The sequence below is a fragment of the Maniola hyperantus genome, chromosome 5, assembly GCF_902806685.2.
Source record: "Maniola hyperantus chromosome 5, iAphHyp1.2, whole genome shotgun sequence".
NCBI classification, from domain to species: Eukaryota; Metazoa; Arthropoda; class Insecta; order Lepidoptera; family Nymphalidae; genus Maniola; species Maniola hyperantus.
Window position 1 is genome coordinate 2645168 of NC_048540.1, and position 23622 is coordinate 2668789.

The 23622-nt window shown below is 38.2% G+C and overlaps 2 protein-coding genes across 2 annotated transcripts in view; one reads left to right on the forward strand and one right to left on the reverse strand.

Moving 5' to 3' along the window:
• The window catches only part of LOC117982670 (uncharacterized), a 69390-nt gene extending 68587 nt beyond the window's left edge, over positions 1 to 803 (reverse strand). Inside the window, exon 1 of the mRNA XM_034969042.2 lies at positions 623 to 803. The gene's annotated coding sequence lies outside the window, so the exon portion shown is untranslated. The remainder of the gene's footprint in view (positions 1 to 622) is intronic.
• Positions 804 to 1568: 765 nt separating this feature from the next.
• Pdss2 (Decaprenyl diphosphate synthase subunit 2) lies at positions 1569 to 23280 on the forward strand. The gene is made up of 7 exons (XM_034968756.2): positions 1569 to 2152; positions 3740 to 3871; positions 4442 to 4630; positions 14682 to 14818; positions 19875 to 20035; positions 20833 to 21024; positions 21623 to 23280. Exons 1-7 carry the CDS (start codon positions 1839 to 1841, stop codon positions 21773 to 21775), a joined length of 1278 nt encoding a protein of 425 aa, XP_034824647.1. The 5' UTR covers positions 1569 to 1838; the 3' UTR covers positions 21776 to 23280.
• The last annotated feature ends 342 nt before the right edge of the window (positions 23281 to 23622 follow it).

Genomic DNA, 23622 nt, shown 5'->3' on the forward strand with positions numbered 1-23622 from the left:
TTGACCTAGGTAAGTATCTACTTACTGAAAATATGTCAACCTGACTTGGGTTTGGCTAATTGATGATTTCTCGACATTAAGAGGCCTTTCTAGACTTCAGGCCCGGAGCAGAATGCATCCTCTGATCCACCTTTAACTAGCCACTGGTAAGAGCTAAAATAGGCTATGAAAATTAAGTGATAGGTTTACCCACATCTCTGGTTATGAATCCTAGCTATACCACATCTTTAGTAGAACAGCAGACCTAACTTCTATGACAGAAGCGGTGCTGTAAATTGTAGGTATGCTTACAGAGAAACAAGCAAATAAATGAATAAAAGAATCATCTTAGTTAGATAATCATAATAAATTTATTTCTAGAAAGAATTAGGTAACTACCTACAATAGGATGATTGCTTTGAGAAATAACTTAGAACTGCGCAGTTCTTTGACAGAAGCCGCGGGTGCTTAGGGAATTGTTTTACGTATGATTATGAAGGTAGAGTTGTTGTAGTAGTTTAGTTTTCTCCAAGATCACCACGTACGCATAACACACGTGGGCAATTGGGCAGACTATGTCGTATGTATCGGCAGTCGTTTAGTAGGAGAAAATAAATTTCTGTATGCACTGAATTCCTCTTACCTCAAAGTGGGTTCGATTAAAAAACGGAACTGTGCACGTTTATCGCACTACGTTATGTTAGCACTTTTACAGATTCAAGCTGTACAGAAACACAATAGTTTTAGTTAGAATTTGTAGTAAAACACTGGAAAATGCCGGCAAGTTGTAGTGACCCTCAACAGTCAACTACACAAACCAGAGATCCGCGATTGACTGATTGATTTGAATGAAAAACTGAACGAGGCGCGGGGTTAGCGAATGAATGTCATATGGACGCTTGTGATTGGTTAAACCAAGGGTAACCTTCCAGTAAATGTTGCTACAGCATAGTAAGCTTATTCCCTGAAATATTCAATAATAACAATTAAAAAGTAGGTAATACATTTTAAACAAATATTTTTCTGGAGAAGTTAATTTATTTTGAGGTTAGTTTTTACTGAGCAGCAATCAAAATATTGCACAAAAACATTTCAAAGTAGAGGAGAAATAAAGTAATTGAGATGCTTTTTTTCATTTCCACATGTTCGTACATCCAAACATCGTGAGGAAACCTGCATGTCGGAGAGTTCTCTATGATATAGTTAGGTAGGTGTATGAAGTCTGCCACTTGGCCAGTGTCCTGGACTACGGCCGAAACCATTCTCATTTTTAGAGATTCAGTAATGGGCTGGTGATGGGTTGAGATGATGATGAAATTTAATTAAGTACCCAATGTGAATTTTTTTGTTGCTAGTGGTATTAGTTTTATAAGTATGCATTGTACTACCTTGGCGATTGAAATGCATTGTACTATTTAAATCTTTTGTAATAATAATTATGTTCTTCAAGTGTAAAAAACATATATTCAGTATGCTACAAAACTGGCAAAAGTTACGAGTCTGGTAGCACTACGCTCTGCCCTTTCATTCAGTTACCATTTCATTCAATACTTAATCCCATTCAAAGTTATTTGACCAATCGTAAATCAGTTACATTTTTTAGCGGCAAAGAGTTGAACGCTTGTAATGTGGCGCGTACACAAAACAATTTACGAAATATCAATTTACGTAAACGTTGCGTAAACTTACGAGTTTTGTAATAGGATATCTCAAACTAAACTCTTTGGCAATTCGTACATTAATACTTTGGTATGGCCGTTGACTGTGCGTTCCAAAATTAATTATTTAAAAGTTTTTGATAAAAATTACACGAATTGTATAAATTTTGTGATTTTGGCGGTTTCTTTTTGTGCTCGAAAATGAGTTTCAGTTGTTTACGGAGTGTAGTGCGTTACGATTTGGTGAAAGTTAGTAAAATTAGTTCATCGAGTGCGTTGGTTGCGAAATATATAGGATCTTCACGTGAATTGAGTACGAGCGCGAATCTCCGGGCAGTTGCACAACAGAACACGAAGCCTGATTGGAACAGGGCCGTGAGCGAGGCAGAGAAGATAGTTGGATACCCGACTTCGTTCTTGAGCCTTCGATGGGTCTTGAGCGACGAAATCGCGAACGTCGCGCTCCATTTGAGGAAATTGGTCGGCAGCAATCATCCGTTGTTGAAAACCGCCAAGTGAGTAAAGCTTTTCAAAGAGAAACTAAGTATACTAAGTAGGTACCTACAAAAGTTAACTAATTTACTTAAAATAACGTAGGTAGGTTTATAGATTTTATCCATAAGTCCTGAGATCATAAGTCAACCTATTTTATTTATTTGCCCTTTACAGGTAGCTACGAGTAGGTAGGTATTTAAATAAGTAAGTACCTAACTATCTACTTATACTTTACTTACGCATATTACACTCAAATCGATAAAGTGCGAGCGAAGCAAGCGCAAAATTTTACGCAGATGAGACGCTTAGGATCATTCTAATCAGATTACTCATATTAGGTCGGTAATTAGGTACCTACTTAGTACTTACTATCCTTATTGTCGAAATATCACATCGTTTTTTAAACGGAAAATACTAAGTAATTCTATAGTAAAATACACAGCCTAATTCGTTAATTAAGCAGGTACCGAGGTACCACATTTACTAATACAAAAATCGCGAACTTTGGAATTTACAGTAGGTCTAAGTACCTTATCTCTGTGTCACCTCAATTTAGGTACTTATAGCGTCACATCATACATATATCTATTTGACGTTTTGTCGGTCTCAACGACAGAGACAGTACGCTAGTGACAAATCCGCTATCTCCTTCTAAAGGTCGATGTACCTACGTTACTTTCTGCCGCATACTGTACCTGGTAACAGTGGCGTGCACAGGGTTTGAAGCCAGGGTAGGCATTAGTTATGTAGGAACCTGTTTAATGGCAGGTCATAATGAAAAATATGCATTGAGCTATTGCAACTGGGGTAAGCAGTGCATTTATGCCTCTATGACCTGCACGCCACTGCCTGGTAAGTATTACTTAACCGTCTACTTAGGTCTACTAAAGTAGGTACCTGCCTAACTACCTACAAGTGAACTAATGGACACCAGCCCCTACCTACTATAAACTGTGCTACTATGCATTCAGTTAGGTATTGCGTGCAGTGACGATACTAAGTATTTCTTCGCGTAATCTTCGTAATTATTTTCCAGTTTGCATCATAAATCATTGAACTGAATGGTAATGAAGATAGTGTAGCTTCGGTACCTAATTAGTAACTAGTCACCTAATGAATGAGCAAAATGGCTAATTTTAGCAAAACCTAATTGGCAAGTAAGAGGTCCCGCGCGGGCTTGGTATAGGTACCTAGGTTAAGTTTGATAAGTAATCAAATTTAGGAAAGAAGTACCTAATCCATATTCACTTCTATTATAGAATCAGAGAAAGGTGGTGATGAAATTTAGGCACCCAGCCTCCCAATTGTGTAAGAATAACCATTTCATGGCTATCGCAATCGTCAAGAAATTCTGCCCTTTGATTGGCTGTGAAAAAATGTAAACAGCGAATCAACCAATCAAAGGGCAGAATTTCTTGACGATTGCGATAGCGATGAAATGGTTATTCGTACACAATCGGGGGGCTGGTCAGACGAGTAGATAATATATAGACCAGAGGGGAAGCTTCATACTAGCGGCTGGCTGTAGGTTCACTCACTCTAGCGCAGCTCACGCACGGTACTGTGCCAAATACCCAAACCATTCTATGAAGCTATCATTTGTACAGGAATCTCATCTACAATGGCAAGAACAACATGCAAGCTTGGGGTCTCATCGTGTTGCTGGTGTCCAAGGCCGCTGGACACAGCCCTGAGATACCGGACATGGAGCAGGACAAAGCAGCTGGAGTTCTACACAGGTAAATTTCTTTTTAGGTAAGGTTCTTTTAGGTAGAAAAGGCATTCCGTACCAGTGGCAGATGCATTTGACGATTCAAAAGCACTTACTTGTAAAAGTTTAATTGAATAAAAAATATCTTGATTGTGTAGATTTTGTCATATCAAAAAGTTTTTTTTTTATCAGATGTCCACTGTTCAATAGTATAGCACTAGCGCCACCTTACATCATCCTCCTCAGCTGTTATAACGTTAGCTTCAAAGTAAATCAACCTTACTAAGAAAGATACCCGAATAAACTGAGCAAGTCCATGCTCTGAGGGGGCCAGCAGCCCTATCGTCGACCCAGAGCTCTCTCTTACCTGCAATCATAGTGCAAAAAAAGCGAGCTTTGTTCACATGATTACTAAGTTCTCTTAGTAAGAGGAGGGTTTGACCATAGTCTACTACGCTGGGCAAGTGCGGTTTGGTAGACTTCACACACCTTTGAGAACATTATGGAGAAATCTCAGGGATGCAGGTTTCCTCACAATGGTTGACATGACGGTAGACTTGAATTCGTTTATTGCACAATCTCTAACTCTTTCCCACAGTCAACGTGCCCTAGCAGAAGTAACAGAGATGATCCGAACTTCGCATCTGGTACATAAAGGCCTGGTCAACATGAACGCACGTCAAGTCGTGTGTACTGAATCAGATGATATGCTGTTCGGAAACAAGATCGCCCTACTCAGCGGGGACTATCTACTGGCCAATTCGTGTACGGAACTCGCTAATCTTAGGTGAGTTTACAGAAACAGATTTTACACAAAATAAATACATTTTACAGAAATAATTCTTACACAAACTAGAATACAAAAATGACTCTTACACAAACTAAGAAATCACGTGTTGCCCGGAGTTCTGTCTAACTCTAAACTCTGACTAAGTACTCTAACTTAGAGTAGAAAGAGCTAGGTACCCAAGAGAGTAGGTACCCAAAATTAATTCTTGCAAATATTCAAATAGTTTTTATACGGACATCCATGTGGTGCATGAAGGCCAGGGTCAACATGAACGCACGTCAAGTCGTGTGTACTGAATCAGATGATATGCTGTTCGAAAATAAGATTGCTATACTGAGCTGTGACTATCTAATTCTTGTATTAACCTTGTATAACTCCTAACCTTAGAGGTAAGATTACGGAAACATTAATATTATTTCTTACACAAATTGGAATACATATTACAGAAATGAGTTTTACACAAACTAGAAAAAGTATTATAGAAATGACACTTTTTTTGGACAATTCAAAAGGTTAATTCAAATAATAATAAACTTAACCGTGACTTTGCGGTCATCGTATGACAAATGACCAGTGACCTATTAACCCGGTTAACCTATCATCAACACGTCACCCACGCAAGCAATTTGCCACCTGTTTCGTATTACCGACACAACAGTGCAAGTGAAAGTTATCTGCATAACTAGATTTTCTATACTGAGTATATATACAGTACACCTATACGAGTGGGTAACATCCGCGTACTCTTCTAATTAGCATCGTAGTACGTATCGCATGCTCTTTAAATATTTATAAGCGCTCTTCCCATAGACTTCTTGCAGTTCGTAATTATTGAGTAGCGGGCGAACAAAACGGTGTAAGTATAGTCCGTGACAGGTTGAGATGGCAATCGGGGTCTAAGTCGGGGGGGGGGCGCCACACACACCTGCACGTCAGCGCAGGGGCTGTGCGGGTGTGCGGACCGTTCCCTCCCCGATTGCAACTTCAACCTGTACCGTACTATATATACCTATATAATTGCATGAAATAAAATTTTACTGGAGGACCAAAAAACCGAATAAAAGCTGAAACGTGATTGTACCATTTTGAACACACATTTTGAACAAAATCATGAACTTTGGACTCAAATTTTAGCACAGTTTTAGGCAGTTTTGCTCGGTAACAAGTTCAAGATTGTATTCAGAGATTGCAAGACAAAATCATGAACTTTGGACTTTGAACGCTCCATTTAGGCCTGCATCATCACTTGCCAGCAGATCTGATTGCAGCCAAGCGCTAGTCTGTAAATTAAAACAAAAACCGAAGTTTTTCTTTCACAGACTTAGGTGATTTTAATAGGAAGGCACCTACTATCATGATCATGAGCAAAACACCAAATAACGGAACTCAATTGTTTTGAGGTTAGTGGAAAGTGAAGAGGCAATAAACCGTCCTTTAGGGCTGTTGCGGTTTTGGTAGAACTTTTAAAATATGCCTTTGTATATTTACTTACATGACAGTTTGTGCCGGCGCTTCTTTTGCTCGAAACGCGTTGGGCTTAATGCTCAGGTGGAAGAAGCGCCGGAATAACCAGCTCTTAGTTGTGATGTGTGGCACAGTTTTGAAAATAAACGTATTTTTAGCGTTTAAACTATTGTGAGTGATTTCCATTATACATATCTCTTACCCGGCTTTACTCACGTGTTTAGTCGACGTTAGCCCGGATGGGTTCGTAACTAGTCGGGCTAACGTCGACTAAACACGTGAGTAAAGCCGGGTGTGAGATATACATAAACGTATTTTATTTCTTACCTTTCAAATGCCAATTGGTACAAAATGATAATCAAATTATTTGTGCTCGATTCGCTTAGATAACTTTAATGTTGTGTGATGTTCACTTTCTTTTTACTTTTTTTCTAAAAGTGGGCTAGGTATTTACGAATATATGAATTTTATCAGAAGCTGTGATAGCCTAGTGGGTAGGACGTCCACCTCCTAATCGGTCGGGGACTCGATCCTCTAATTTTTCGCAGTTATAGTATGTGTTGTAACTTGTAAGTAAACAACAGGCAATTTCATGTCAGAGAGTTCTTCATAATGTTCTCAAGGATGTGTGAAGTCTGCCAATCCGCGCTTGGCCAGCGTGGACTATGACTGAAATAACCCTTGTCACTCTGAGAGGAGACTCGTTCTCTGTAGTGAGCCGGCGATGGGTTGATCATGATGATGATGATACCTAAATAAACAACGGTGTGAACTAAATCCATACTAATATTATAAATGCGAAAGTGTGTCTGTCTGTCTGTCTGTCTGCTAGCTTTTCACGGCTCAACCGTTCAACCGATTTTGATGAAAGTTGGTACAGAGTTAGCTTATATCCCGGGGAAGGACATAGGCTACTTTTCATGCCGGAAAATTGATGAGTTCCCACGGGATTTTTAAAAACCTAAATCCACGCGTACGAAGTCGCGGGCATCAGCTAGTCACCTATAAAAGCTCCCGTGTTCAATTCCCAGTTGACACCATTAATGAATTGCTTTTGAACTATGAATGGCATTTTGAGAGGAAACCAGCGTGATTCTGTCTATTATTTATGAGGATGCAATTTGATTCATTGTTGATTTGTTTTATTTATTTTTGCACTATTTACTTAAATAAAGATAGGGACATATACCGTAGTACCTAATATTATTCAATATGTATGTATGCTTCAAAAATTATTTTAGGTAGGTGAGTACTTTAATCAATATGCGAGTGTCCTGACCGTAAGTGGATGAAATGTGCCTGCGAGAATAAGGGGACCATTGTATTGTCTTTTATAAGGAAAAGTTCGTTTAGGTACCTATAATATAATAACATGTTTACCTTAGGGCGTATACAAACGTTATTATCTTATAACTAGCTTATGCTTGCGACTTCGTCCGCGTGGGCTACACCAATTTCAATCCCCTGTTTTACCCCCTCAGGAGTGAATTTTTAAAAATCCTTTCTTAGCGGATGCCTACGTCATAATTGTCATAATAGCAGCGTGCCAAATTTCAGCCCGATCCGTCCAGTAGTTTGAGCTGTGCGTTAATAAATCAGTCAGTCAGTCACCTTTTCCTTTTATATATTTAGAAGATGTAAGTACTCTTTGGTTAATTAGAACTTGTTTGACTGATGCGAGTACAAGCTATCCATACTAATATTATAAATGTGAAAGTGTGTCTGTCTGTCTGTGTGTCTGTGTGCTAGATTTTCACGGCTCAACCGTTCAACCGATTTTGACGAAATTTGGTACAGAGATAGCTTACATCCCGAGGAAGGACATAGGCTACTTTTTATCCCGGAAAATTAAACAATTGTGGATAAGCAAGTGTTTCTGTTAATTTTGTGTCCATACTTTCCTCATTTTTAAATGTTTATTGCAGAAATATTAAATAGCTTGTCTGTCTTACATCAAAGCCTTATCAATAAAGGTTACTAGTTAGTACTTTAGTACTTATGGTTTTGTCACCAAATTCCTAAGTTTTGTGAGTAAAGTTATCTTATATCTAGCAAAAGGAAACCGTCATCCGGTGGAACAACCTTGAGAAACTTATAATAATAACTAGATGATGCCCGCGACTTCGTCCGCGTGGATTTAGGTTTTTAAAATCCCGTGGGAACTCTTTGATTTTCCGGGATAAAAAGTAGCCTATGTCCTTCCCCGGGATGCAAGCTATCTCTGTACCAAATGTCGTCAAAATCGGTTGAACGGCTGGCCCGTGAAAAGCTAGCAGACAGACAGACAGACACACTTTCGCATTTATAATATTAGTATGGAATCTAGGCAGACTTATAATAATAACTAAGTAGGTGATGCCCGCGACTTCGTCCACGTGAGTTTCGGTTTTTGAAAATCCCTGGTTCTATCATTTCTCAGTACTAGATTCTCCGTGATAGTCTCATTGAGTTGTGCAGTCCTCGAGCAGCCTTGAGTCGGACGCGCATACATAAACGTCATGTCAGAAATAAAATAAATGATAAAGCACATTGTCTTTACGGCTCACTCACTTTATGATCGAGTTCACCTTAATATCATCTCATACCGTAGCTAATACCTACCGTAGTCCGTACTGTATATGATACATCCAAAGTTCCAAGCAAACATCTATGATTATACCTACTTTATATCTCGTTGATTTAAAACCTATAGGTCTACTAGCTGATGCCCGCGACTTCGTACGCGTGGCTTTAGGTTTTTAAAAATCCCTTGGGAACTCTTTGATTTCCCGGGATAAAAAGTAGCCTATGTCACTCTCCAGGTCTTTGACTATACCCATGCAAAAAATCACGTCAATCGGTTGCTCCGTTGCGACGTGATTGAAGGACAAACCAACAAACCAATAAACCAACGAATCAACAAACAAACACAGTTTTGCATTTATAATAATAAGGGTACTGATAATAAGGGTATTGATAATAAGGGTACTGATAATAAGGGTATTGATAATAAGGGTACTGATAATAAGGGTATTGATAATAAGGGTATTGATAATAAGGGTACTGATAATAAGGGTATTGATAATAAGGGTACTGATAATAAGGGTATTGATAATAAGGGTACTGATAATAAGGATACTGATTAAGTATTGAGTTGTACAGTCCTCGAGCAGCCTTGAGTCGGACGCGCATACATAAACGTCATGTCAGAATGATGAAGCACATTGTCTTGTACAAGGAACTGCGAGCCTCGGGCAGTACGGTTCACTCACTTTATGACCAAGTTTACCTTATCATCTCATACCGTAGGTACCTACCGTACTGTACATCCAAAGTACCAAGCAAACATCTATGATTATACCTACTTTATATATCTCGTTGAATTAAAACCTATAGGTCTACTAGCTGATGCTCGCGACTTCGTACGCGTGGCTTTAGGTTTTTAAAAATCCCTTGGGAACTCTTTCATTTCCCGGGATAAAAAGTAGCCTATGTCACTCTGCAGGTCTTTGACTATACCCATGCAAAAAATCACGTCAATCGGTTGCTCCGTTGCGACGTGATTGAAGGACAAACCAACAAACCAATAAACCAACGAATCAACAAACAAACACAGTTTTGCATTTATAATAATAAGGGTACTGATAATAAGGGTATTGATAATAAGGGTACTGATAATAAGGGTATTGATAATAAGGGTACTGATAATAAGGGTATTGATAATAAGGGTACTGATAATAAGGGTACTGATTAAATGTTGAGTTGTACAGTCCTCGTGCAGCCTTGAGTCAGACGCGCATTAAACGTCATGTCAGAATGATGAAGCACATTGTCTTGTACAAGGAACTGCGAGCCTCGGGCAGTACGGGTTCACTCACTTTATGACCAAGTTTACCTTATCATCTCATACCGTAGTCCGTACTGTATATGATACATTCAAAGTTCCAAACAAACATCTATGATTATACCTATTACCTACTTTAGGTATATCTCGTTGAATTCAAACCATACTATCCATATCCATACTAATATTATAAATTCGAAAGTGTGTCTGTCTGTCCGTCTGTCTGTCTGTCTGCTAGCTTTTCACGGCCCATCTGACGAAATTCGGTACAGAGATAGCTCACATCCCGGGAAAGGACACAGGCTACTTTGTATCCCGGAAAATCAAAGAGTTCCCACGTGATTTAAAAAAAAACGGAAACTTACGCGGATGAAAGAGGAAAATATGGTATTTAAGAACCATTTTAAGTGTCAAGTTTTGTCTACATGTAAATATATTATATACTTTTCTTTTATTACCTACTTAATATTTAATAACAAAAATTCTAAAATTTTAAAAAAAGAACCTCATACTGTAGCCTATATGACGTTCCCTCATAATATATAGGCTCTACGTGTGAGGTTCATCAGTCTACCACAGTTTTTGGCTAATAAAAGAGTTACCAGAATAGTAGTCTGACTGTTCAGTGCGGAAATCAGTGATGTGGTTACCTCGGAAATGCATGTCTATATGACATTTAATAAACTAGCTTGAGTACTATTAGTTTTATTGTAACATTTTTTATAAAAACCGGCCAAGTGCGAGTCAGACTCGCGCATCGAGGGCTCCGTACTAGTCATATTTTTTTTTCGTGATATAACCACAAATTCACGGTTTTCGGATTTTTCCCCTTACGTGTGCTATAAGACCTACCTACCTGCCAAATTTCATGATTCTAGGTCAACAGGAAGTAGGTAACCTATAAGTATCTTGACAGGCACGACAGACAGACAGACAACGAAGTGATCCTATAAGGGTTCCTTTTTCCTTTTGAGGTACGGAACCCTGAACATATGACAGTTAATTATTATGCATTTACTCTCACTCGATGTCCGTAAATGCCTTAGTACTAAACTTATGCACATGCAAGCTAACATGCTTCGTTAATAAATAAATTAACACGTCATCATTTTTCACTTATACTTTCAGTCACGCGAGTTTCATAAGTATATTTAACATAATATTAATTTAGCGTCATGCTCGATTTCATGAAAATACATTTTCAACACACTTGCCCATAAAGTGACTCAAATTTCACCGCAATTAGGCACATAATTAGGATTTTTATTTATTTTTATGCATCATAGTTTTTGAATTATCGTGCAATATGTCGAAAAAATACGACTGTAGTACGGAACTCTCGTTGCGCGAGCCTGACTCGCACTTAGCCGGTTTTATTTAATTTTAAACACTCGTCGTCTACTGAATTTTATACAAAACAACACGTGAAGCAAAACAGTGCTTTCTCCAGACTTTTGGCCTCAAATTTCGGCGTGTAGTAATTAAATCTTGCTTTATAACGGACCGCTCTCTTTGATAGCATGACTTTGCACAAAAGGACAAGGCGATTGACTGACTGACTGATCTATCAACGCCAGACGCAGTCAAACTACTGGACGGATCATTCTGTGATCTTTACTGTTAATGGCCTTTAGGCCTAATCTTTGTATGTTTTGGTCTAAGATATTCTTAAAGCTTAGATTGCCATTTGACATACATATTACTATTACTACTTCATAATCACTATCACCCGATTGACGTCCATTGCTGGACCGTCAGACAGACAGACAGACAACAAAGGGATCCTATAAGGGTTCCGTTTTTCCTTTTGAGGTACGGAACCCTAAAAACTCTAAATGATTGACAGCTGTCTGTATAAGCACCGTTATAAAGTTAGGACGTCTATCCAAAACACACTGGCATCTGAAGTAGGTAGTAGAAAATGTTCGTCATAGATTCAAGAGACTGCGACCAAATTGGTACAATTTGCAAGATTTTTAGGGTGTGATCGACTGCTCTGAACGGCACAACAAGCTCTGCTGCGTTTTTAATGCACCCTCTAATTACAGCTACCTCCGCCACCGCTCCAAATTTTTCGTAAGTCCGTTTAGTTGCACGGCAGCGCGCTCGTCACCCATAATACCGCGCACTTTGGCTGCGCTCAACGCGCTGCTGAAGGAGTCCCCTCGCTGTGACATATTTGCTGACCTCATCTAGCACTTTTATGAAAATTTATAATTTTGCTTTTTAAAATTTATAATTTCAACAATTTTTTGTAAGTAAGTATATTTATGTTAGTTAGTACTCGTAGTTTAATTAGTGTAATTGGGCTTTATGGCCCAATGATATTAGATGGCCGTTCTAATTAAATAATAAATGAATAAATAATAATAATAAATAATAGAAAGACTACTTAGACTAGAATTTTGTATGAAAACACGTCATAATGATTCGCATTTGACCGTCATTTGATTGTTCCCATTTTCACCTCACGTATAAAGTCGTCATCAAGTAAATTTGTACACGTTACGACCGGTCGGCTAAATCGGGTTAAACTTTCGACTCCGCGCCCGTTTGATACATGTATGTGTTAAATTTACTTTAGCCGAAAGAATCTCTTAATAGTTCCGGTCCATATACTACATGCTAATTTTCAATAACGAGTTTTATATTTGAGCTAATTTTAACTCCATTCGGTTCTACTTTTTGTTAGTTTGTACTTTGTTTACCTGCTAATAAAAACCAGTCAAGTGCCAGTTGGACTTATAGATACACAAAGGGTTCCGTACCATCGTACAAGAATTAATATAAATTTTTAATTATTTATTTTTGTAATGTACCTAATCACAAATTCACAGTTTTCTATTTTGCCTTTACTTGTGCTATAAGACATTTTATCTGCCAATAAAACATGATTCTAGAATCTAGATCTATGGGAAGTAGGTACCTCTTCCTACCTATCTTAATAGATTTTAATTAAATTGCCACAGCGAAGTCTTATTTGGTATTTTTTCCTGTGGAGATACGGAACCTTAAAAAGAAATCTCTTTGGTGCGAGGGGATTTCTACCGCGCGGGAGCACGTGGTTGGTTGATCAGCCTTCTTTCCTCCACTACGCCGTCTTTTGCTTTATTCTTAGCCGGTCACTATATGTAGGTATGTTGAGTAGCTTAGGTTTTGAACAACTTCCTATTAAAGTCAACGATTAGTATGCGCTTTCGTAACTAGGCCACAGTCACACTAACGATATAAATTGAATAAAATCAATGAGCCCCAACAGCTTTAACAGATGATTATCTATTCTAAGTAAATCCATTATTTATTTTCTCGACGACAGATCGGTTAAGTGACCTTCGAATCGCAACCAATTCGATTATCGATACAAAAGAAATTTGTATTCGTTTTTCGCTTCGATTATGTGTGTCCGTTACATAACAACGACGTTAAAAAACTGTTAAGTTTGGGTTGTTTTAGACAAGGAAGAATGTGATCTTTGAGTGAACGTGTGACGGGTAATCGCGCGGCGAGTCTATAGTTCCGCGCCTTACCCTCAACTAGCGTTAAATTAAAAAAAAAAAATATATAAGATTAGTGATTAGTTAAATTAACTACTTACCTAAATTTTGTACTTATGATAGAATATTAGAAATAGTGCTTTAAATGTAAAAAATATGTTTACAAGTGATAACCGATGTACTAAGGTTAGCATAACTAAATTTTTATCCTATTGTTGGTGTATTTATGGTGTAAATAGAACGTTAAAATATGAAGATGGTAAGTTTGAAAGGGGCGTCTTAGCCTGCCAAACTATGTTTAATTATATTTTATGTGTTTATCCTAGGTTAATAGGACGTAAACTATGTATATATTTTTGTTAATTATTAATAAAGACATTTTTCAAACAAACAAAAACAAGACAAGGAAGAAACTACTAACTCGCTGGTTGACATCACATCATCTGTCATCACCATGATCAACCCATTGCCAGCTCACTACAGAGCAAGGATCACCTCTCAGACTGAAATCTATAGAGTGCACTTTGACTTTGCTCAGACTTAAGATTGATTTAAAACGAGACAGACTTATGTAAGAGATGTCTCTGTCTCGTTTGAACTCTGTCTTAAGTCTAAGCAAAGTCAGAGTGCGCACTATAGATCTCACCCTCGGAGTGAGAAGGGTTTTGGCCATAGTACCCCTCACACCCGCACATCACCCACGCTCGCCCTCACCGGGCTAGCGCGGGGCCTGTGCGGGTGTGCGGTGCGGTGCGGTGCGGTGCGGTGCGGTGCGGTGCGGTGCGGACTATAGCTAAGGATCCATTAACTCATCATTTAAATTAAGTAGGTGAGGTCAGTTAAGCTTAATTAAAAGTAACTTGTAATGACAGCGAAAGATATAATCGCAAATGAAATGTCTAACAATAGATAATTATAAGCGATTAACCTTATGAGATTCTCTGATACTCATTAAACAGGTTTCTGTGTTAAATCCATTGTCTTTTGCATAAGAACGTCATTATAATTTACAGGCATAACGCATAACTAAGTATAGTACGCGACAGGTTGAGATGGCAATCGGGGGGGGGGGGGGCACAACCCGCACAGCCCCTAGGTACCTACCTATAGATTATGTTTTATTGTTTATATGAAAAATCCCCCCACATCCCCACATCCGCACAGCCCACGCGCTAAGCCGGTGCGGGCGAGCGCGAGTGATGTGCGCGGGGTATCCCCCGCACACCCGCAATTCTAATTTTTTTTTATAAAAGGTTTATTTTCCCAGGAACCAGGAGCTAGTCGAGCTGATGTCGTCAGCAGTGCGAGACCTAGCTGAAGCAGAGTTCCTCGGAGACAGAGACGAGCAGAACAACCCTCTACCTTCCCGACCCCTGCCGCACGACCAGAGGGAACCAGCTTCAGGTATTACTTGTGTTTATATTAACTGATGTCGTCAGCAGTGCGAGATCGAGCTGAAGCAGAGTTCCTCGGAGACAGAGACGAGTAGAACAACCCTCTACCTTCCCGACCCCTGCCGCACGACCAGAGGGAACCAGCTTCAGGTATTACTTGTGTTTATATTAACTGATGTCGTCAGCTCATTACGTCTCAGTACGTCTGCCCCAGAAAGGGGTGAAAGACTCGAAAAGAAAGACAAGGATTAGATAGTAAGAATTTGTAGGAAGTCAAGAAGGTGTCCCAGGAAAGAGCCAACCGAGCAAATACCGAACGGTTACCCTCCCGCGCTTCGGCCCATAATATAACCGCGAGGTTGCGAGGTGGTGGGTTGCTCATCTAAAATCTATCGAACTAACTTTTATGAGTAAAAACATCTTCTAAATTCATACAGTGTCTAACAGATTATCCAAACGTTACTTACTTATTCATACGACAGTCTCGGTAATACCTACGCATGTTTGCATTGATGAACAAATAGGTTAGCTCTGATCCTATTTGCTTGCGAAACGTGCTCACATCAAGTGTTAACATAGCAACTTCGACCCTTATAAGTTATTCACGCTTTCGACGCCACATCTTATAAACGAAACAGATTTTCAAGCTTCATTTAGGCGGCATGCCACAGGGCTGCATGGTACCTACAAATATTCTGTGCGCCCATTTTATTACCTTTTCACGGCTCATACCTACATTTATATTTTATTGAAATGGCACACAAAACAGGTTGTAACTATAAAATGTCTAAATATAAAAACAGTTGATCAGGATCTAAGCAACAACCCCTAATAGATGTACCCTACATTACCTAAATAAATATATGCATTTGAACAAGGTAGGTACCTACATAGAATTTATAAAATGTAGGCATAAGTAAACGACAGGAACGAACGAAGGAACGTGTCGCAGGGTGGAGACACGGTAATGTGATCTATACAGTATTGTAACTCGGCCGTATCTTTGAAATAAATACCTACATCAGCGCGGTACGTAAACATGCAATAGGGCTGCCCGCCTCCGGCATTTTAATTACATTTGCCTACTTTGTGTTTAAATATGTACTTGTCATATTAAATATGTACTTGAACTTATTTTTAATAAAAAAATCACGCGGTTATTAAAAAAACAAAACACCGTCCGTTCGTCACTGCGGCACAGTCGCGACTGGCTGCACTCGCGTTTCGCCCGTTTGTATGAAGTTGGAATACTGTATAGATAGCATTACCGTAGCGGAGACAAGCGACGGCGCTAGAACTTAGTGTGTGGAAGTCCTTAGGTATAAGAGACAGTGGAGTCCATCGGTTGAAAACAAAAAAAAAACGCTTGACTCAAGCAGAGTGAACTAGTGTTTGTTAAAAAAAACTGATAGCCTTATTTGTGTCGAGAATCTCTATTGTATCGGCGTAATTCATAGGGAACTGTGACGATCGTGCAACCAAGTCGCATGTGCTGAGAATACGTAATACCATCAGATAGTATTCCTAGCGACCACTGGTCACTGTGTCGGTTTACTACTATATATTATGAGGTTGTTATACCTAAATAACTTGAAAATCTATATTCTATACTATATAAATCTACATATAAATAAATACCGGTCAAGTGCGATAAATCGAAAATTATTATGCATTAATAAATATCTGTTGTAGTATACTATACGTATGTGTCTAAGTATACTATGCTGAATGCGGCAAAATGATATTTCCCTCTGCACGTTTTTAGGGTTCCGTACCTCAAAAGGAAAAACGGAACCCTTATAGGATCACATTGTTGTCTGTCTGTCAAGAAAACTACAGGGTACTTCCAGATGACCTAGAATCATGAAATTTGGCAGGTAGGTAGATCTTATAGCTGACATTTGGGGAAAAATCTGAAAACCGTGAATTTAGGGTTAGATCACAAAAAAAATTAAATTGTGGTCATGAACTAATAATTAGTATTTTCAACTTTCGAAGTGAGTGACTATATCAAGTGGGGTATCATCCCAAAACAAAGGTCTTCACCTGTACATTCTAAAACAGATTTTTATTTATTTTTATGCATCATAGTTTTTGAATTGTCGTGCAAAATGTCGAAAAAATACGACTGTAGTACGGAACCCTCATTGCGCGAGCCTGACTCGCACTTGGCCGGTTTTTTTTATCGGCATAATCATTATACTTAGTTGTATTAAGTATGCGAATTTGGATATGCGAACAAAATGTTTGCTGCAACACAAGTTATTTTATTGTGGAGCTTTCGAATAGACTTGGCCTTGGTGTAAATGTGAATCTATCTATGCAATCTATACCCACAAATAAATAAAATTGAAGCATCGTCTTTGATTTCGAAATAACTGCCTCTTTATCGTCATCAGCATGATGATCGCCGGCTTACTACTGAGCACGGATCTCCTCTCGGAAAGAGAGGAGTTTGACCATAATCCACCACGCTGGTCAAGTAGAAGTACGGATTGGTAGACTTCACACACCTTTTAAAACATTATGGAGAACTCTCAGGCAAGAAGGTTTCTTCACGATGCTTTCCTTCACCGTTAAAGCAAGTGATATTTAGTTAGAACTTAGAAGTGCGTGCCCGGGATCGAGCAACCGATCTCCCGAATAGGAGGCGGACGTCTTAACCACTAGGCTATCATGACTCACATTACTAACTATATTGAAGGCTATTTATATTTTTATTTTAGTTCCGTGTAATAAAATATACCTATCGAAAGATTAAGAAGATAATTTAAGTATAATTTAAAACCATAAACGTTGCACATATAAGGAGTGCTATATACTTGTCTGGTGCCCTCAGGGAAAATCCCAACAGAAATTCCGTACTCGGTACACGCGGAAGAATTTCTTCATGTAAAGAAATTTTATCAAGGTTGTACCTACTAATGCAAGATGCATTACAACCGACTACCTATATAGTCTAGCGACTGGTCGAGATAGCAATCAGAGTATGTGCGGTGGGACGCCCCGAACATCAGCGCTTCACCCATGCTCGCTCGCATTGGGTTAGTGCGGGTGCTGTGCGGTTGTGCGGGGCGTTCCCTCCCGGACAGCCATCTCGACCTGTCGCGTAATACTTAGTCAACTTTTTCAGTATCAGGTACTTAGTAGGTACATATAGACAGACACACTTTCGCATTTAAACTATATGCTTTTTATCTATGGTATGGTTTTGACTTTTGTACCTACTGATTACTGAGTCGCGACAAGTCGAGATGGCAATCGGGGTATGAGGGTGACGGGGTGACAATCTGGTTTGCGGGGCGTCCCGCGTCCCCACCTCGAATGCCTTCTCGACCTGTCGTGTACCCTCAACTTGGACGATCTAACCTAGGTTAGATCGTCCAAGACCCTCAAGTATCCGAACGCAATCTAGCAGTACAATAAGGCGGCAGTGTAGGTATGTGATTTATTTGTAAAGCAAGACCTAGAAGGATCCTGCTTTCGCTGGCGAACAAACCGGTATCCGCAAAAAGCAACGGACCTCAAACAAACTGTTACGATGCCCTCAATATTTTGAACGTCTACCGTACATAACCTACAATCAACTGGAACTTTATTGCAATAAATAGTGTATTATTCGTAGCGAAGTTGTAAGCTGTGATAGCCTAGTGGTTAGGACGTCCGCCTTCTAATCGGGAAAACGGGTTCGATCCCAGGCACGCACCTCTAACTTTTCCAAGTTATGTGCATTTTAATTAATTAAATATCACTTGCTTTAAAGAAGAAATATTAGGTAGGTATCTTCTTTAAATAAAATTAACAGCTGAACTAAATTATTAACGTTAATACCTAATTTAATGACCAGTGATATTTTATTTTTTAGCATTGGTTACAAGTAATGCCACCAAAAAAATTGAATAGGTAGGTAGATATTAACAAACATAATCTCAAACTTATTACCCCTCTAGGTATGGGTACTTAATTATTTTAGAATAATTTAGATGCTGCTATGTCCAGATTGGATCTACCTAGCTACAAAAAACCGACCAAGTGCGAGTCAGACTCGCGCACCGAGGGTTCCGTACTACAGTCGTATTTTTTTGTCATTTTGCAAGATAAATCAAAAACATAAAAATAAATAAATACTGTATAAGAATGTACATGTAAATCTTTTTCATAATAATATGATACCCCACTTGGTATTGTTATCTTACTTTTGAAAATTGATAATATCCTTTTAGCCTTCCTAATAGCCTTTTGTATCTTCCTTCTGTCTGTGTTTTTTATTCTTTAATGTAATCCTTCTTGTGGTTGTGCAAATAAAGTGTATTTATTATTATTATTATAATAAGTAGGTACTAAGTATTGTTCATGAACACATTTTTTTCTGACTTAATCACAAATTCACGGTTGTCGGATTTATTCCATTACTTGTGCTATAAGACCTACCAAATTTTATGATTTCAGGTCAAGAGGAAGTGTCCTATAGGTTCTCTTGACAGACACGGCAGACGGACAGACAACAAAGGGATCCTATAAGGGTTCCTTTTTCCTTTTGTGGTACGGAACCCTAAAAATTAGAAACCGTCTTCTAGTTTTTGCGAGCACATGTTATGTTAGCAATCGTAAACTCGTTAGGTACCTAATTGAAGTGCATTATGTTAATGCATCTATAACGGCTCTTTGACGCACGATATTCGATACGAATGGAAATCGCAGTAGAGAAATCAGAATATTGAGTTACGACAACTTCCTTAGGTTGTAGGGTTACCCTTGTAGATTAAAATATACCTAAGTACTTGCCTTAGCCAAAACATGACTGCTCTGCCATTTTTTTTCAAAAAAATTATAAGCGGTGTTACTGGAGATGACGTAGAGATTCCGGCAATTAGAAGTTATGGTGGAATAAATAAACTCACATAACATTAAGATCACTTAAGTTAACTTAGAACTTAAAATAGGTAGTCTATCTTAGCAAAGTAACCTATCTAAGCAAACTTTTATAATCGTCTATAATTTGTTTGTCAAAGAAATCTTCCCAGAAAAAGCCAATCAAAAGTTATGTTTTCTGTTTTCCATTCCAGAATGGGATTGCATACTTTCCCCGTTACCAATGGCAGGCGTAGCGGGCTGTGCTCGAAGGGAATGGGTGGCAAGACATGTGCTAGCTGCTGGTGCTTTGCTGGGTAAGAGCTGTTCCGCAGCTCTGAAGCTCGCTGGACACAAGCCTGCTCTTCAAACACAGGTAAATTCAACTTAACTACTCGTACTCCCTGCGTTCCTGGCATTTCAAACGTATATATCATCAATAGAACACGAACATCCGTCCAGAATCGGTACATCGGGAGATATGGTCCTACCGACTGCGCCAACCTCATTGTAATCTGGCCTTATTTGTTAGTGCCGCCTTGCTAGTTTCTGGTGAACACTACAGTAGAACTTAAAACCTTAACCTAAAAGAGTCACTGCCAAGTTTTTTGCTGTTTCTTCTCGGTAGGAACGGCAAGTTTTTTGAATAATATGTATGTATGTATGTATGTATATTCTTTATTGCACAACAAAACACAAATGACAGTTTACAAAAAGAAATCTTAAAAATTAGATACAAAAAGGCGGTCTTATCGCTAAATAGCGATCTCTTCCAGACAACCTTAACGTTCCTAGGACGAGCAAATGGACAATAATTGATAAGAAGAATAAAAGTTTATTTGAATAAAAATCTTTCTATTTAGCCATTTAGCCATAGCAAACAATAGATTAGTTGATTTCAATGAAAAAAGGAATAAGGACTTTATTTATTTTACTTTATGAAACAAAAGATCCCAAAAAATAACTAAGTACGACTATTTTAAAGTGTATCCTGTATCTGTACTCTTTGTGAATTTGTTAACAATAAAGTTATTTAAATTAAATAAATATTTACATTAATATTAATCTTACTCTTGTTGGTTATACTGTAAACATCTTATCATCACATTTCATTTACTCAACATAATATTATTTTATGATATTTTTTAAACTAATCAATTAAATCTTTTCCAGGGTTACCTCTTCGGTTGTCACTTAGCGCTAGCATGGCAAGCGTTCTTAGATCTGGAAGCGTTCACCGGACCAGAACCAGATAGTTTTTCGCTTGTGGGGGCACCCCTAGCTTTTACTTTAGAAGCTAGACCCGACCTGTACTCATACATAGAAGCAGGCAAGAAGAGTGTACGAGATGTCGACTATCATGAGGTAAAAAATAATTACTAAGTAGTAAGTAAATCTTAGGTGAATCAATCATTTGACATCCTCGAAGTTTCACTTCAGTTTATCCTAATCCATACTAATATCTATTATAAATGCGAAAGTGTGAATGTTTGGATATTTGGATGTTTGTTACTCAATCACGCAAAAACGGCTGAACGAATTTGGATGAAATTTGGAATAGAGATAGATTATACCCTGGATTAACATATGGCTACTTTTTATCCCGGAAAATCAATACCTAGTCTTTTTATAATGTTCAAACATTTGCGACTTGCTTTTTCGTTCCTATAATTATATTAAGAAATACTGCGTTCAAAGAAAGAAAGATTTCATTCGGGTCAATCAAATCTTACCGACTGCGCCATGTAATAGATATTGCAATTTTGCATACCATACCTACTTGCGTCGCTTACCGGTTTCAGCTATTTCTGCTGCTCCCGGTCTTAATGCTGTCTCCCTGATGATGAGACGGGGCCAACGCATGTAACGTCCCTGCGTTCCACATTAGCGCCCGTCCCCGTTCCAACGGAACCAGCGTCAATTATTGTAATATGCTAAAATGTTTTTTTTTAATTACCAACAGCTGTATAAGGCTGTGGTAGAAGGCAACGGCATCGAACAAACGAAGCAGTTGCAGCGGGAGCACATCAACAGCGCGCGCGAAGTGCTCGACTCCTTCCCGTATTGCGACGCGCGCACCGCTCTGACGAACATCATCGTAGCTATGATACCCTAGTACTTTACTTCTAAAGGGCTTCCCAGATCGTCAAGCACGTAATTTATTATAGCCTCAATAGCTCAACGGGTAAAGGTGCGGACTGAAATTTGAAAGGTCGCCGGTTCAAACCCCAGCCGTTGCACTATTGTCGTACCTATTCCTAGCACAAGCTTCACGCTTAATTGGAGAGGAAAAGGGAGTGTTAGTAAAGGGCCATGGCGAATATTCTTATTTAAAAAAGAAAAGAAAAAAAATGATTTTGCTTGATCAAACTGCTTGACGGTTGTATCAAGCAGCTTCCAAGCAGCTTGAGCCAGCAAACGGCACTTATCTCATACCTCGGACACTGTCCGAACGTCGTGACAAGCAGAAAAATAAAATCGCACCACACATGTAAGCTTGACTCAAGCATCAACCAAACTTTGTCAACGGTCAAAATGCTTGGCTCAAGAAAAATCTACGTTCAAGCCGCTTGGCCGTCTCGGAAGCTCATGAACTTGTATTTTCTTGAGTTTATTGGGAAATGTAAATAAAAAAGTTAGTACTTAATTTTGTACGATGGTAAGGAACCCTTCGTGTACGAGTGCGATTCGCACTTGACCGGTTGTTTTACTCTATAATAAATATACCTTCCTAAGTAGTAGAACTATGCTATGAATAGAAGCAGAATACTTACGTAACTCCCTTTTGACCCCAAAATGCTTCTAACCACGTTCCTTTATAGCTTTTTTGACTGCTGTAAAATTATTACTGGGATAAAAGTGTGGTAGAGGGTCCAAAAATATAATATTATGGGAGGCTCTTACAAAATTATATGAATAGAGATTTAAGTATGTTAATTTGAATACAAAATAGCTATAAATTGTCATTTATATATGGAAACATAGAAATTTATGTGAAATTTTTAAATAAATGCTGATTGAAAACCGGCTGTGGAGATAACGAAAATGTCAAATATTTTTCTACACTAAGTATAGTGTGGTTTTTTTAACTGAGACAGCATGGGACAACCCAAAACTATAGGACTTAGGAGATATAGGGAAACTGTATTATGATTCATTAGGTCTGTTTTTGTGAAAATATTTCAGACAGTCAACTTTTTGGTCAAGCATGAGTTGTTCATGAAAATAAATAATTGAATTTTTTTTAAAAATGCTGATCGACTTTGTTTCATGAACGATCAAAGTTGGAGTTGCTCGTACCTAACTGTTTTCACAAAAAGATTTTATGGTTCCTAAGATAGTTTCCTTGATTTTCCCATATTGTCCCAGTTAAAAAAATTTAGAAAAAACAGTATATTTATATTTAAATTGTTAACTTTGACATAGCTATACCATGAGATACTAGGTACCTATGTTATAAATAACTTTCAGTAAATATATATTATCGCGTAAGATTGCCTACGCGTATTTAAAATTTTATAATTTTCTTTCCTGTTATATACTTACCACTCAAAATTTTTTTTGCACCTAAAAAACTATTGTGTATTTAACAAAAATACAAATATAAGTAGTTACCATAGATTTTACCTGATTTTTTAATACCTATTTGTAGATACTCTGCTACTCATCCGTTTATTTTAATGCCCTAGTTTTACATAAATTTATTTTTCAAGGGATTAGTATTAATTTAAGTATTAGAAGATATTGAAATAGTTGAATAAGTACCACATGATATTACAATTATCATATAAGTAATTGTATTTTTTACTTTTATATTCAAAGAGCTTTTGCTCATTTAATGGCTCAAATATACATACTTTGTTAATAGTATAGAGGTTTCATTTTTCGTTTTACCTTAATATACCTTCCATAGGTTCCATAACGTTTATATTTGTGGGGGAACGTGTGATCTTGTTGTGGCAG

What these genes read in the sequence shown, in the direction of transcription:
- Pdss2 (XM_034968756.2), top strand. Translation starts at nt 1,839, where the DNA reads ATGAGTTTCAGTTGTTTACGGAGTGTAGTGCGTTACGATTTGGTGAAA. An exon ending in CCAGAGGGAACCAGCTTCAG is followed by an intron (nt 14,819 to 19,874) that starts GTATTACTTGTG and finishes TTTCCATTCCAG; the next exon opens with AATGGGATTGCATACTTTCC. An exon ending in AGCCTGCTCTTCAAACACAG is followed by an intron (nt 20,036 to 20,832) that starts GTAAATTCAACT and finishes AATCTTTTCCAG; the next exon opens with GGTTACCTCTTCGGTTGTCA.